General features: G+C 34.7%; 1 protein-coding gene across 2 annotated transcripts in view; it reads right to left on the bottom strand.

Annotated features, from left to right (window-relative positions):
- Positions 1-1,883: 1,883 nt before the first annotated feature.
- LOC129530216 (deleted in azoospermia protein 3) overlaps positions 1,884-15,067 on the bottom strand; it is a 65,635-nt gene continuing 52,451 nt past the window's right edge. For both annotated transcript variants that reach the window (XM_055377086.2, XM_063703413.1), the window contains 4 exons: positions 13,261-13,332; positions 12,483-12,517; positions 7,806-7,904; positions 1,884-3,831 (listed from right to left, as the gene is read on the bottom strand). In XM_055377086.2, the coding sequence (XP_055233061.1) occupies positions 7,841-7,904; positions 12,483-12,517; positions 13,261-13,332 (171 nt within the window). In that variant the 3' untranslated portion in view covers positions 1,884-3,831; positions 7,806-7,840. The remainder of the gene's footprint in view (positions 3,832-7,805; positions 7,905-12,482; positions 12,518-13,260; positions 13,333-15,067) is intronic.

The raw sequence follows: 15,067 nt of genomic DNA, 5'->3' as shown, positions 1-15,067 counted from the left end.
TTGTCTTGGGGAAACGAACTACAGACTTAACTAGAGAACTGTTTCAGACCAGTTAAAAATGTAAAATACAGCGACCATAGAGTTTAATTGTACAGTGGTAGTTTCAACTTCTGTACCAAGAGACAATTTTTTTTGTTTTTTTTTTTTTTTTGGTTTTTTTTTTTTTTTGCGTTTACTTAGGATTGGCCCACAGCTACAGCCATACTGGACAGATGTTTTTAACTCTAAGTGCAGTGTTGAATTGTCTATTATTTCTTTGCTACCCAGATTATCTTGCATGAGCATTCAAAAACATCTTTATAGTTTGAACTTCTTATGTCTATTGTTTTCTACTACAAAATGTACTGTCTACAGATGGAAAGTTCTGTCTTTGATGAGTGGCAAGGAATTGCTCACAACAATCAGTTACATACAGAGACATATACTACACATGTTGGGAAGGGATAGATTACACTTATCAAAATATGTACAGGAGCAATCCTTACCTAGGGATTCCAAATGATCATACTCAATAGCTGGCCCATTCACAAGACTTGGTCCATGTAAAATACTGCTACTTTTTTCTCCCTTATGTTTCCCCACTTTCTCTATTGGCATCTTTGTGAAAGCAAGGTGGCACACTGCCTTATCGTTGCTGCTCCTCATTACCCTCAACTGACAGCAAGGAAAGCAGGCAAGGCGATTAAGCAATGTGGCAGCCCATTTTTATCAGTTTACCTTTAAAAAAAAGCCAAGAAAAATTCAGTGAAGAGGGGGCTAGAGGTGCTTTATAACGACAGGGATGTGCTGTGGAGTATTTATTTTTAAGAGTCAATGACTTCCTTGCCAGACAGGTACTACCAATTCTGAAGTTATTTTGAATTAAAGGTAATCTGATTTTAGAAAAAGAAAAAACCAACATGCAGAATACACTTATGGAGGTGACCAACCTTTTTAGAGCTGCTTGATTTCACCATAACTTGAACTTTTTACAAAAAAGTGCTTAACTGTTATTTTTCAATTCCAAAGATTTTTGTGGTAATAATTTAATAGGAAACTAGAAACAAGCTGGTGTAAAGCAACTAACTTAACCCATATGTAGTCTAGTTTTGGGGTCTGAAAATACTGAAAACCTACTAGCTTGATCAGCTAGAACCAAATATTCTGGATAATTGTTAGTATGTACGTAACCATAAATATATGCATATATAGACACATATGTATACATATATACACACAGGCACATAAAAGAATTACTAATTTTTAGCCTATTATTGGACACTAAACATCACAATTTAATCTTTGGTGATGCAGAAAGCACTGTTTGCTATCCTGCATATCCTTGGAGTCAACTTTCTGGTTATGAATCAGCAAGCCTACTAACTAATGAAATACAAGAGTGTCTGAGGAGTTTCCTCTCCACTGGACTCAGCTTATAGAACTGAGTACTAACACTAAAGCTAGAAGAAGCGGTACTGATTTTTTTGATTGTATCCACAGGAAGTACCTGCAATATAAAAAATTTAAGCTCCATTAGGCAACTGCAATACCCCGAAATAAATGATCTAGAGACTAGGCCCAAAGTGTACAGCAGACAAAATGCTTCATAGGGTCCAAAATGTGAGGGACCTTAGCCGTGAGATAGCAGAGTCGGACGTGTTCATCAGCATTCCTACTCTGCACTGCTGTTGATGCACCTCTTAAACTTATCTTTGTACCTACAATTGCTTTTATAGGCTAACTCAGACAGATTAGTAAATTGAACTTTATACTTCTGCATTTTAACAATTATACTTCTGCATTTTAACAATCTAAAGCTTGTTATACGAATTTAAACCTTGTTACACAGTTCCCATGCAACTCCCCACCATTTTACATTATTACATCAGAAAGCCAAAAACACATTTGAAGAAAAAAAAGTTTATTTTTATTCATTTATGCAAAGACAGTATCAGCAATAGGTAGTAGGAACATTTTTCTCAGTTTAGAATTAATTTTCCATTTTGAAAGGTTTACGACTTAATATCTTCTTTACCTTACTCTATTAAACACTTCACTCCAACAAAGACAAAAATTTATTCCCTTACTTTTCCTTAAGGTCATATCGGAATAATTAGAATTAACTCTTTAGAATATAGGTATCATTTATAGAAATCTGGAGATTTAATCACAGAATGATGTATGTTGGAATGTTAAAAGCACTAAAAAAACTATGGATAATTTTTTAATGGACAAATTCATGGTGCTTTCAATTTCTGAGGTGTAATAAAGCCTTCTTGGGAATTCTAAAGTTTAAAGACTCTATCCTTCGGATTCAGAATGAAAATTTTGAGAAATCATAGACCCCAGTGGGCATTAGTAATATGGCCCATAGTAACGACATTAACTTAGAGTCTCCACGTTTTAGGGAAGAAGCCATTGAAAGAAGGGCCAGAAAGCCACTTTAAACACATGTCCATGGCAGATCAAATGATACTGATACAAATGTTTCCCTTAGAAAGGTATTATATCCCATTGCTACCATTCCACGGCTTGGCCCTTGAACTGCTCATACAGCTACTTCCATTCTTTACATCACCAGTTCTAAGAGCAAACCTCCTGAAAGACTAGTAAAAGAGGCTGGGAAAACAAGACTGTGGGTATAGCAAAAGGGCTCTGGTGCTCTAGCTGTGTGGTCACAATATAAAATGAGGACACTACCTAATCTAGAAACAACGCTAACTTTAACTCTAGCAGATTCTAAAGATATACTTACTAAACAACTTTCGTGGTTTAGAAATATCAAAACTACCTATTTTGCCTCTTCTGGACATATTTTATTTTACAAAAGGAAATATAACAGGCTAAAAAACAAAAATAAAAATCTATTTATAGCAAGTAACTAATACTTCAATGTTTTTATAAAAACAATTCCTTTCAGATACTCTGATTAACCTTTGAGTGACATAAAAAAGCTGCAGCGTTCTTTATTACCAGTATTTTGCAAATTTCACATACAGCCATTAAATTTAGCATTTCAAGGAACAATTTTTTTAATAAAAAAGAAGAATGGTAACTCATTGAGAAGGTTATATACCTAGTAAGGTTTAGTTTGTCTTCGATTCTTTAAAAAATTAGGCCCAGAATTTTAGTTATCCTAACTACTATCCCAATCAAATTGGACATACATATGTGGATTCTAGATAAAAGATAAAATACTTTGAATAAACATTATGACTCACTGATTGGACTGTTTGCTTAGAATCTGTTTTACTGGGTTTGGATAAGACTTCAACAAAGCTAACTATACATTGAGTTCCACTGATTAAAAATGCAGTTTTAAAAATTCTGCTTCTGAGGTAAATTTCTAGATAAATCATAAATGCAAAGCTCAATACTGAAATATTGTACTGTTCACAGGTACTTCTTGGAGAAGTGAAATGCTTGTGTTCAGACTATCAAAATTCTTAGCTTTCAAATCAGGTTTTAAAAACTTTTTTTGAAAATCAGTATTTGCTTTTAAACACTTAAAATGCAAATTTCAATTTTTTAAAAATCCTTGCAGATAAATCTTAACGTTCTTTCAGTCTCGATTATTTGTTACTTTAAACTATATATTAAACACAGAACCAGGTTCTAAATAAACATCTAATGAAGAACAGTTTCAGTGTTAAGATAAAACTAGAGAGTCTAATAATACAAGTTACACAGAAAGTTTCAGTGTGATTTACCAAAATTCAGACTTTCTGTAATAGTGGAAAACTTTTAGCTTAATATTCAAAACCAGCAACTTCCCATGAAACTAGATAGCTGAGAGGATCCAACAGATTTAAATACTGCCAAACTTCTTCTAAAGCGATGCACTCTTTTACCCTGGAAAAGACAGAAATAGTCCTTTTATTTTACTGATAATTTCTGATGACTACTATGGATCTGAAAGTTGTCAAAACTTAAACCATTTGTTTTGGGTTTAAACATTATAAATAATGAGAAAAAAAGATGATTCTTTTCAGGAAGCATATTTGAACACTGGGATAACAAATGTACCAAGATGGCTAGTTTTATTAAACAGTTAAAAAAAGAAATCAATAATTAAATAAAACAAATTCCAGTAAACTGAGAAATAATAGGACTTAAACTCAGTATCATTTTATGTACTTCTTAGTTAATAATTTTGCAGTAATGTCCCAAAGACAGCTGGTAGAAAATGTAGTTGTAAAGAATACTTTTTTCACTAATTGAACTGCATTTAATACCAACTACAGCTTGCAAACAGCTCTCCAATCTGAAATTTTGTGTTTTTAGATTAAAATATGTAAGTTTTGGCATTTGAAGAACATATCATTAACCTGTGAAGACATATCATTCTTTAGAAAGGAAGATAAAACTTTAAAATACATGCAAAACTTTCTCTTCACTCTATGTTGCCTGCAGACGTGCAGAGAGAAGTGAGAGGTCTTACAAGGAGGAATGGGAATGAGTGACCGAGTAATAACATTTCCTTTTCTACAAAGCTGTGCCCTTTTTTTAAGACTTCAGTTTCATTTTCATATAAATAAAAGTGGCTTCTGGAAGTTACCTCATCTGTCAAAAGAGTGATAATCAATTTAGGTTAAAATCTAGAAAACTGGTCACCAACATGTATGTATCTTCAGAGGTCATGTAGGAAACAAGATTGTGAAAGGGCTAGATAACTAAGACAGTGAAGAGAAATCGGCTATGGAAATTGTAAATACATTCAAAAATATCTCAGGCATTCTAATTCAATATAACAACGTGCAGTCAATTAAAATAGGTCTAAATGTCAGACAACTGCAGGATGCCAACTTCTGATTCCTCTCCCAAATAAGCAGAAAACTCTGGAAGTTTCAAAGCGAGTCTTTTGTCTACCACCAGGTGAGAACTCAAGTTTAAAAAAATATTTTCTGGGCTGGACATGGTGGCATACGCCTGTAATCCCAGCACTTTGGGAGGCTGAGGCAGGAGGATCACTTGAGCCCAGGAGTTCAAGACAAGCCAGGGCAATATAGTAAGATTCTCTCTTAAAAAAAAAATCTTTTGGCTGGGCACGGTGGCTCACACCTGTAATCCCAGCCATTTGGGAGGCCGAGGCGGGCAGATCACAAGGTCAGGAGATCGAGACCATCCTGGCTAACACGATGAAACCCCATCTCTACTAAAAACACAAAAAATTAGCTGGGCGTGGTGGCGGGCACCTGTACTCCCAGCCACTCGGGAGGCTGAGGCAGGAGAATGGCATGAACCCGGGAGGCAGAACTTGCAGTGAGCCAAGATCGCACCACTGCACTCCAGCCTGGGTGACACAGTGGGACTCTGTCTCAAAAAAAAATAATAATAATTTCTTTTTAACTAGTTAAGTGTGGTGCTGCATGTCTGTCGTCCTGTTTGGGACGCTGAGGCAGAAGGATCCCTTGAGTGCCGGAGTTTGAGGTTGTAGTAAGCTGTGATTGCGACACTGCACTCCAGCCTGGATGACCAAATGAGGTCACCTCAAAAAAAAAAAAAAAAAAAAAAAAAAAGAAAACACAAAAGACTATCTTCTGCTTTGAAAATCACTTAAGTACTACTGTAGACACCAATGTAATCAGAATTTTGGGCAAGATAAGCTGATGTACAACTCCAGTTCTTTCTTTTCTAAATTGTACTATCTATGTAGAATGAAGCAACGAGAGAACAAATGTCAAATTTATATATGTTTACTCCATGTTGCAAAGATGTTAAGAACTTAATTCTGCTATCTGGCTCTACTCTTCTACATTATACAGAAGATTCATAATATAACCCTTTAAAAAGGCTTAGGCTTCATCCCATATCCATTCACAGACAAAAAAAAAGCTAGTTCTGTTGTAAGACACAAAGTGATGGCTAAACATTTTCTTTTCAATGTAAAGTGTGTAGCCAGTTTTGACAAATCTGGCAGTTCCACTAAAGGTTAAATATGACTTAGCAATTCCATTCCCAAGTATATACGCAAGAGAGGTAAGCACGTATGTCCACACAATAACTTGTACATGAATGTTCACAGCATTAGTTATAACAGCTAAACAGTGGAAATAATCCAAATGTCTTTAACAGATGAATGCATAAACAGAATAAGGTAATATCCACAAATAAAAAGAAATGATTAAGTTCTGATACGTGCTAAAATATTGATGAACCTTACAAACATTATGCTGAGTGAAAAAAATCCAGTCACAAAATGCCACATCATTATGTATGATTCCATATACAAGAAATCTCCAGGACAGGAAAATCCTTAGAGGAAAAAAGTAAATTAGTGTTTGCCTAGGGATACACACAAGTTCCAGGAAAATAGCAGGTGACTGCTAAGGTACGGGGGTGATTTTTGAGGTGATTTAAATATTCTAAAATTGATTGTGGACATGGTTGCACAACTTTGAATATATGAAAAAACAGTGAAGTGCACATTTTAAATACATAAATTGTATTACTGGTATTGTTTCAATATAATTGTTATTTAAAAAACACCTTCCCTTTATTAACCATAATATTTTTCTCCCACCGGACTGACCAAGTTAGTTCTTTTTCGTATTTATAGACTTAGAACCACAGGGACCCAGAAACCTTTAGTCCTGTACCTTCTCATTTTAGACTTGTAAGAATTAGAGCCCTAATAAAAGATTTATCTATCCAACATGGATAGAAAGTGGGATCAGAAGTCAGATCTTTCTGGAATTCAACTAGCCACATTCTCTTCCACTTCACCAACTCTGAATCAACCTCTCTTTCTTTCTACTCAACTTTTTACTGCTTCATTTTACCCCTTTTCTCCCTTCACACTGTTCAGGTGTATCATCTGAGTAAACCATTTCTTTTCTTCTCTTTAGTTCAATATGCATGTATTAAGTTCTACTTTTTTTTTTTTTTTTTTTTTTTTGAGACAAGGTCTCTCACTCTGTTGCCCAGGCTGGACTACAATGGCACAATCATGGCTCAGTGAAGCCTCAACTTCCCAGGCTCAAGCGATCCTCCTGCCTCAGACTCCTCTGGAGTAGTTGGCACTACAGGTATGTACCATCACAACTGGCTGATTTTTGTATTTTTTTGTAGAGATGGTGTTTTGCCTTGTTACCCAGGGTGGCCTCGAACTCCTGAGCTCAAGCAATCCACCCACCTCAGCCCCACAAAGTGTTGGGATTACAGGCGTTAGCCTCTGCACCCAGCCAAGATCTGCTTTCTGTATCTAAAATTTTCTTTTACTATTTGGTCAAGGTAGTCAACTAACTCTCTTCTCTAGTAAACCCTTTCAATTACAAATTTCTGCTGCAGGATTCTTCCCTAAATTTGACTACATTATATCAAGGCTCGGCAGCAGAAAATATACTGCCAGGTAAAACCCACACTGGTTTACTGGGTTACAGTCAAATGCCAACAGTTCAATTAAATGTTCTAGGCCGGGCACGGTGGCTCATGCCTGTAATCCCAGCACTTTGGGAGGCTGAGGCAGGTGGATCACGAGGTCAGGAGATCGAGACCATCCTGGCTAACACGGTGAAACCCCGTCTCTACTAAAAATACAAAAAAATTAGCTGGGCGTGGTGCTGGGCGCCTGTAGTCCCAGCTACTCGGAAGGCTGAGGCAGGAGAATGGCGTTAAGTAAACCCGGGAGGTGGAGCTTGCAGTGAGCCTGGATGGGGCCACTCACTGCACTCCAGCCTGGGCGACAGAGGAGAGTCCGTCTCAAAACAAAAAAAAAGAAAAAAAATTCCTCTAAGAAAGCCCAAAACACATGTACCACAAGGAAAACAGCTAACTTGAGAGGGAACAAGTGTGCTTTTTAATTATGCATGCCATTCCTTTCATACCTTGAAGCAGTCATCTTGAGTAACAGCGGAATTTATCAGTCTCTTCTCTGGATTAAACAGACAAGATACCACCATTTGTATGCTTCGGTCCACAGATTTCTGAAACACAGAAGTTTTCAGTAATGTAAAGACAACTCTTTCTTTCACTCACTCTTAATAAGGGTGTGTTTTTTTTTTTTTTTTTTTGATGGTTTAATGAACATATTAGTTTATTTCTAAAGAAATGCAAAAATGCTAAAAGAGGCTGGGAGCAGTGGCTCACACCTGTAATCCCAGCACTTTGGGAGGCCAAGGAGGACGCATCACCTGATGTCAGGAGTTCAAGACCATCCTGGCCAACATGGCGAAACCCCTTCTCCACTAAAAAATACAAAAATTAGCTGGGTGATGGGTGCCTGTAATTCCACCTATTCGGGAGGCTGAGGCAGGGAAAATTACTGGAACCTAGGAGACAGAAGTTGCAGTGAGCCGAGATCATACCACTGCACTTCCAGCCTGGGCGACACCGCAAGACCCTGTCTCAATAAAAAAAGAAATTCATAAAAATGTGATTCATAATTGCTGCCACAGATCCTCAGTATGTAAGTTTTCTGACAAATCGAAGAATTATTTTAGAACCTTAGCGATAGAATGCTGGTTTAAAAAGCAGAATTTGTTAAATCCCTAAGTGAACTCCAATGTTTCAAGAAAAAATACTCAGAACAAAACCAGACAATTATACTGTAAGAGTTATGTTTTCCTATTTATTCACATTTTAAAATCCAATATCAAATCAAGGAATTTACATTCCAATGGGACTTCCTGGGTATTATACATATTACCAGCACATCAACTACTTCCACACTCCCACCTATCTAACAGAACATATGTGACGCAAGAGTGACAGTACTGTTATTACAGAAATTTGCACTAATGATAAAAAAAAGAAACAACCCTGTCTATTTCAGTATTTGAATAATTACTACTGACTTCACCACTGTTGGAAACTTCTGCCACATATAATGTTATGGAGAGAATGCTTATTTAAATAATATTTTTCACTGCTTAAGATCAAAACTGTTGTAAAAGAAAAGGGACATATAATTCATACTAATTCTTCTTTTGAGTAGAATTCTAGAGGAAACCCTCCCATAGCATTCTGCCAAATCATATTAATACAGTATTTATTAAAGAATGGCTTTTTAAAATTAGTGAAACTAAAATACAGGAAAGGACTTGCTGAATCAGAAACTTTAGGTATATACTGAAAATTTGGGGTATCTGAAATTTCAACAACCTTTACATTAACTGCTGAGTATCAGTCCACTATTTAAGCTCCATGATTTATGGCTAACATCTTTAAATTTGGGCAAAAATGTTTGCTTCTCAAAAAAAGTTATTCAAACTAGAAAAAAATATGAAATATATATTGTAAAAAAAATTCAAAATTAGATGTTTGCCTTTTGTGGGCCATTTCCAGAGGGTGGGGTAGCTTCATGAATTGAGCATTCATTTAGCACAACATCACCTCCCGTATCAACTTCACTACAGTGACAGTTAAGAGCTGAATAAGCCTATATTTAAAATAATGAAACTGTAATTAAACAGATAATACAGATACGTTTAAAAGCTGCTTATTTATTCCTCAAAAAGGTGAGCTGGTATCAAAAGTTTCAATGTAGGTTGTGTTGAAATTCAATTGTGTTACTTCAGAAACCTTGTTTTAAACAAAAAGTTGAAATACATTAAGGCAGCCTTTTGTTTTAAAACGTCTTCCAGGTATCAACATAATCAGAGGTAGAAGGATTCTAAGAAACAAATGTAGTTAAGGGAGTGTTTGAGAATTTTAACACTTATTATATATCCTTCAAATATCCAATCGTGATGTAAGACAGCAGCTCTGTTGTATTAGAGGTAATACTCTTGTTTTATTCCTATTCGTCTTTTTCCTCTTTAAGAGTAATTAATAGCAAAACATTTCGGTTTCTCTTCAACAAATGTTTTATGGCTAGTAAAGCCAGAGGCATATTCTAGGCAGATACATGCTAATTCTAAAGCCAGTTAATACCACCATTCCTGGATTATATCATCTATCAACAAGTAACTGAACACTTATCATTATGTGGACCAGCCACTGCTTCAGCACACAAAAATCCGAGAGACAAAAAGGCACTGTTGCTCCGGTGGGAGTTTATAATTGGGTTAAAAATAAAGTAACAAAACATAAAACGTTAATATAAAGAACCATTTAAAAATATCTATAGGCATATATGGCATAGAAAAGAAGTCAAGAAAGATGAGGAAGTATACGTTTCACTAATTCACTTTACTCCATAACCCCTTTTGCTCCCCAACAGGCCACTGCGGTAGTACCTTAAAAAAAAAAAAAAAAAAAAAAAGAAGGAAACCAAAACTATTAAAACATTCCTACACATTTTCAAAAACTCATGAGATACACAATATTGAAGCACTTATCATGCTGGCTCCTTTGTTATTAAAGTGAAAGAAACAGAGCAAAAAAAAAAGAAGTACTTTATGTTTCTAATCCCTGATGTTCTTGTTACTTTTATACATAAAACCTCGCCATTTTCCCAATTTTCTGGAGTTGGCATTGTGGAAATCTCAAGGATACTAGTTTTTTTCAATTTATTACTTATCATCATAGATATGATTATGGGTCACAGATGTAGTCATATCTATGAAAAGAGGCCCAGAGAACTACTATCATGAAGCAGCAAGCTAAAATAAAAATATAATTGGAATTCTGTGCTCTAAGAATGGGATGATAAAAAGATGAAAAAATACATGCTGAAATATAGAAGGGGACAACGAATCTCAGAAAACTGTTTTACAGAAAAGTTATTGCTAAGTATATCCCTGTCAAAATGTTAATTCATTACTTCTAAATAATACAGAAGGCTTCATTCTAGACCATTGCAAGTGTTTTCCTAAATTTTAGGTACATTTCACTAGTTTAATTCAGGAAATTCATATAAACAAATTAAAGGCTTCAATAATATCTGAAAACAAATCATTTTACTCCCTCTTCAATTACCTGATAATTATATACAGGCAACTGACACCCAGTGGTGACCTGACCTGGTAAATGTGGATAAGTAGGATATGTCTGAAAGTAAGTTTACAGAAAGAATGAATATGGTAAAACATCTTTTTAAATTAGAAAAAAAAATTATCCCCAAAATAAAAAAAATGAAAAACTTTAAAATATTTATTAATGTTCTATATAAAACAATGCAGAATTCTAAATGAATGAATGACTTTAGGAAGAAATAAATATTCTCTGTCAAGTGCTAAGCCCCTTTGGATGGGGCGGGGGAACACACAAATGACAAAGTAGTGACTATTTCACCAGGCAAAGTTCACCTTACTGACACTGTGTACTTATGCCCACCCAGAAGTTGTTTCTTACACTGCTGATAAGGCTCCATTAAGACAGATCTCAATGTAAGTTAAGTTAATACATTTGCTATTTCTTTGTCAATATACTTCCAGATAGTTTTGTCTTTAACAATATTACAGGGTAATATGTAGTTCTCCTACAGATGTTATGTTTTTTTTTCTGTACTTCATTTTGAAAAACTAAGGGCAGTGTACAATCCAAAACTGGAGAAGGACAGTACAATGTCTTATATGTTTCGATAAATACTTATTGTTTGAAAACATATAGGAAGCAGCATACATGAATACACCCAGATTCAGTAATGGCCCACCGTAAATGTTAGGAACAAGGAGGGCTTTGTCTCTAGCCATTGTTCAGAGAAGAAAAAAGAAGAAGAGGTATATCCTACACATTTCAAGTACACAGAAAATGTCAATAAATGAGAGACACTGAAGAACTATTTCACTACTATTTTGTTCCTTTATTTTCCATCAGAGAAAATGTCTTTTAAACTAACACATAAATAAAATGGACTAAGAAGAAAATAGACGTTATTTATCACCAATAAGTGATAGAGTATGCCAAATCCTACTTTAAGTATCAAAGTAATCAGGATCAGAGAAATTACATGCCAGAAATTCACAGGATTTATAGGTACAGTAAAATAGGTCAGAAATCTATACATTCCAGAACGAGAATATATCCAGAAGTCAGCAGTTTATATGAGGAGTCACCTGGAAATCATTGCAAGTAAAGAAGAGCTAGATTAATCGCTATCCTTAAAGAATAAACTAGGCAGAAACATTAGAACAGCTGCTTTCAAATGTTTTCAGAACTAGGTATAATGGGGGAAAGAAGTTCAGGTATTTTAGAGGTAATACTCTTTTTTTATTCCTATTCTTATTTAAGGGTAATTAACAGCAAAACATTTCTGTTTCTCTTCAACAAATTTTTGGTGGCTGGTAAAGCCAGAGGCAGACCCTATGCAGATACATGCTAATTCTAAAGTAAGTAACATTAATACTATCTTTCTTAGATTACACAGTCTATCAACAAGTAACTGAACACTTATGATGTGGACCAGCCACTCCTTAAGAACACAAAAACCTGAGAGAGAAAAAGGCACTGTTGCACCCATGGGAGATTGTAACTGGGTTAAAAAGAAAGTAACAAAATGTAACACATTAATATAAATAATCATTTAAAAATATTTATAAGGCATAAATGATATGGAAAATAATCCAGAAAGAACAGAAGTACATGGTAGGCTAATTCACTTTACCAGAGGTACAACCTACCTGCTTTGCTCCCCAACAGGCCACTGCGGTGGCATCTTAAAAAAAAATAGGAAAACAAAATTATTCAAATATTCATAAACATTTTCAAAAACAAATGATATATAAAATATTGAAGTACCTATGCTGGCTCCTTTGTTATTATAATAAAAGAAACGCAATGGAAAAAAGAAGTACTTTATGGTTCTAATTCCTGACACTCTTGTTGTTACTTCCACATACAAATATGAAACCACACCTTTTCCCCAATTTTTTGGATTTGGCATTGTGGAAATCTCAAAGATGTTACTACTTTGAACTTATTATGCTACATATGATTATTGGTCATAGATAGAGTCCTACCTACTATGAGAAGAGAACCAGACAACAACTGTCGGGAAACAGCCTACTAAATGAAACTATAATTTGAATTGTGTGCTCTAAGAATTGGGTAATAATTTTATTTACTCTATATCCCTAAAAAATTCATGAAAGTCATTCTGGAGGTTTCAATCAGCTATTTGACAGCAAAGATGAAAACTATATCCTGAAATATAGAAGGGCCAAATCTCAGAAAACTGTTCTACAGAAAAGTTATTGCCAAGTACATTCCTGTCAAAATATTACTTCATTACTTCTAAATAAGACAGAGGTCTTCACTCTACACTAATTCTAAGTGTTTTCTTAAATATTAGGTCACTTCACTGGTTTAAAATGACCAACTATTCAGGAAATTTGTATAAACAAGTTAAAGGCCTCAATAATACCTGAAAGCAAATCATTTCATTCCTACCTACATTACCTGGTAATTGTATACATGGAACTGATATCCAGTGGTGACCTGAACCGCTGAATTTGGATAAGCAGGAAATGCCTGAAAAGAAAGGTGGCAGAAAAAAAAGAATATGGTAAACCATTTTTTTAAATTAGAAAGAAATATCATGCCCAATATAACAAAAATATTAAAAAAGGTAACATATCATTTTTATACATACAACAATGCAGAATTCTAAATGAATGACTGACTTTATGAAGAAAGAAAGAATCTATGTCATGTGCTACACTTTGGGTGTGAAGGGGGAACAAATGACAAAAGAATTGACTATTTCACCAAAGTTTACCTTACACTGTGTACTTATTCACACCCAGAAATTATTTCTTACACTGGTGATGAGGCTCCATTAAGACAGATTGCAATGTAAGTTAAAATTATACATTTGCTATTTCAATGTCAGAATATTTCCAGATTGTTTTGTATCAGACAATATTAAAGGGTAATATGTAGTTCTATAGATATTAGTGCTAGGTCTGTACTTCATTCCAAAAAACTAAGCGCAGTCTATAATCCAATACTGGAGAAGAGAAAGTAGAATGTCTTATATGTTTCAATGAATTCTTATTGTTTGAAAACATACAGGTAGCAGCATACATGAATACACCCAGATTCAGTAATGCCTCACAGTAAATGACAGAAACAAGTAGGGCTTTTTTTCCAGCCATCGTTCAGAGAAGGAAAAAGAAGAGGTATACCATACATGTTTCAAGTACACGGAAAACATCAACAAATTAAAGACACTGCAGAACTATTTCACTATTATTTTGTTACTTCATTTTCCATCAAAGGAAATGTCTTTTAAGCTAACACATAAATAAAATGAACTAAGAAGAATATAAACGTTATTTATCAACATTAAGTGATGGAGTATGTCAAACCCGACTTTAAATATCAATGTAACCAAGATCAGAGAAATTAGATGACAGAAGCTCACGGGATTTAAATATATACTAAAGCACATCAGAAATCTACCCATTCCAGAAACAGAATATATCCAGAAGTCAGCAATTTATATGAGGAGGCATCTGGAAATCATTTCAAATAAAGGATAGCTAGATGAACTGTTAAACTTACCAAAGAATAAAGTAGGCAGACACATAAGGAGAGCTGCTTTCATTCAATCTGGTACTGGTTATAAGGGGGAAAGCAGCTCTGGTGATTTGGAGGTAATACTCTCGTTTACTCCTATTCTTATTTAAGCGTAATTAACAGCAAAGCATTTCTGTCTCTTTTCTACAAATTTTCTATTGCTGGTAAAGCCAGCGGCAGAATCTACGCAGATACATGCTAATTCAAAAGCCACGTGAATACTACCTTTCTTTGATTATATAGTCTATCATGAAGTGGACCTGCCATTGCTTAAGCAAATAAAAACCTCAGGGCAAAAAAGGCACTGTTGCTCCCATGGGAGTTTATAATCGGGTTAACAAGAAAGTAAAAAAATAAAATAAAACATTAATATAAAAATCACTTAAAAATATTTACAGGCATATACGACGTGGAAAAAAAATCAAGAATGAACAGGAAGTCTATGTTTGGCTAATTCACTTAACGTCAAGGAAAACATAATCCCTTTGCTCCCCAACAGGCCCCTAAGGTGGCATCTTAAAAAAAAAAAAAGAAACCAAAACTATTAAAATATTCCTACACATTTTCAAAAACACACGAAAAACACAATTTTTTTTTTCAAAAAACTTTATTTTTATCGACAAATAATAATCATATATATTTATGGGATACAATACAGGTATACATTGTAGACTGAGAAAATTAG

This window comes from Gorilla gorilla, chromosome Y, assembly GCF_029281585.2.
Source record: "Gorilla gorilla gorilla isolate KB3781 chromosome Y, NHGRI_mGorGor1-v2.1_pri, whole genome shotgun sequence".
Taxonomy (NCBI): domain Eukaryota; kingdom Metazoa; phylum Chordata; class Mammalia; order Primates; family Hominidae; genus Gorilla; species Gorilla gorilla.
Note: the sequence above shows the minus strand (reverse complement) of the source record. Positions and strands in the feature narration are given on the sequence as shown.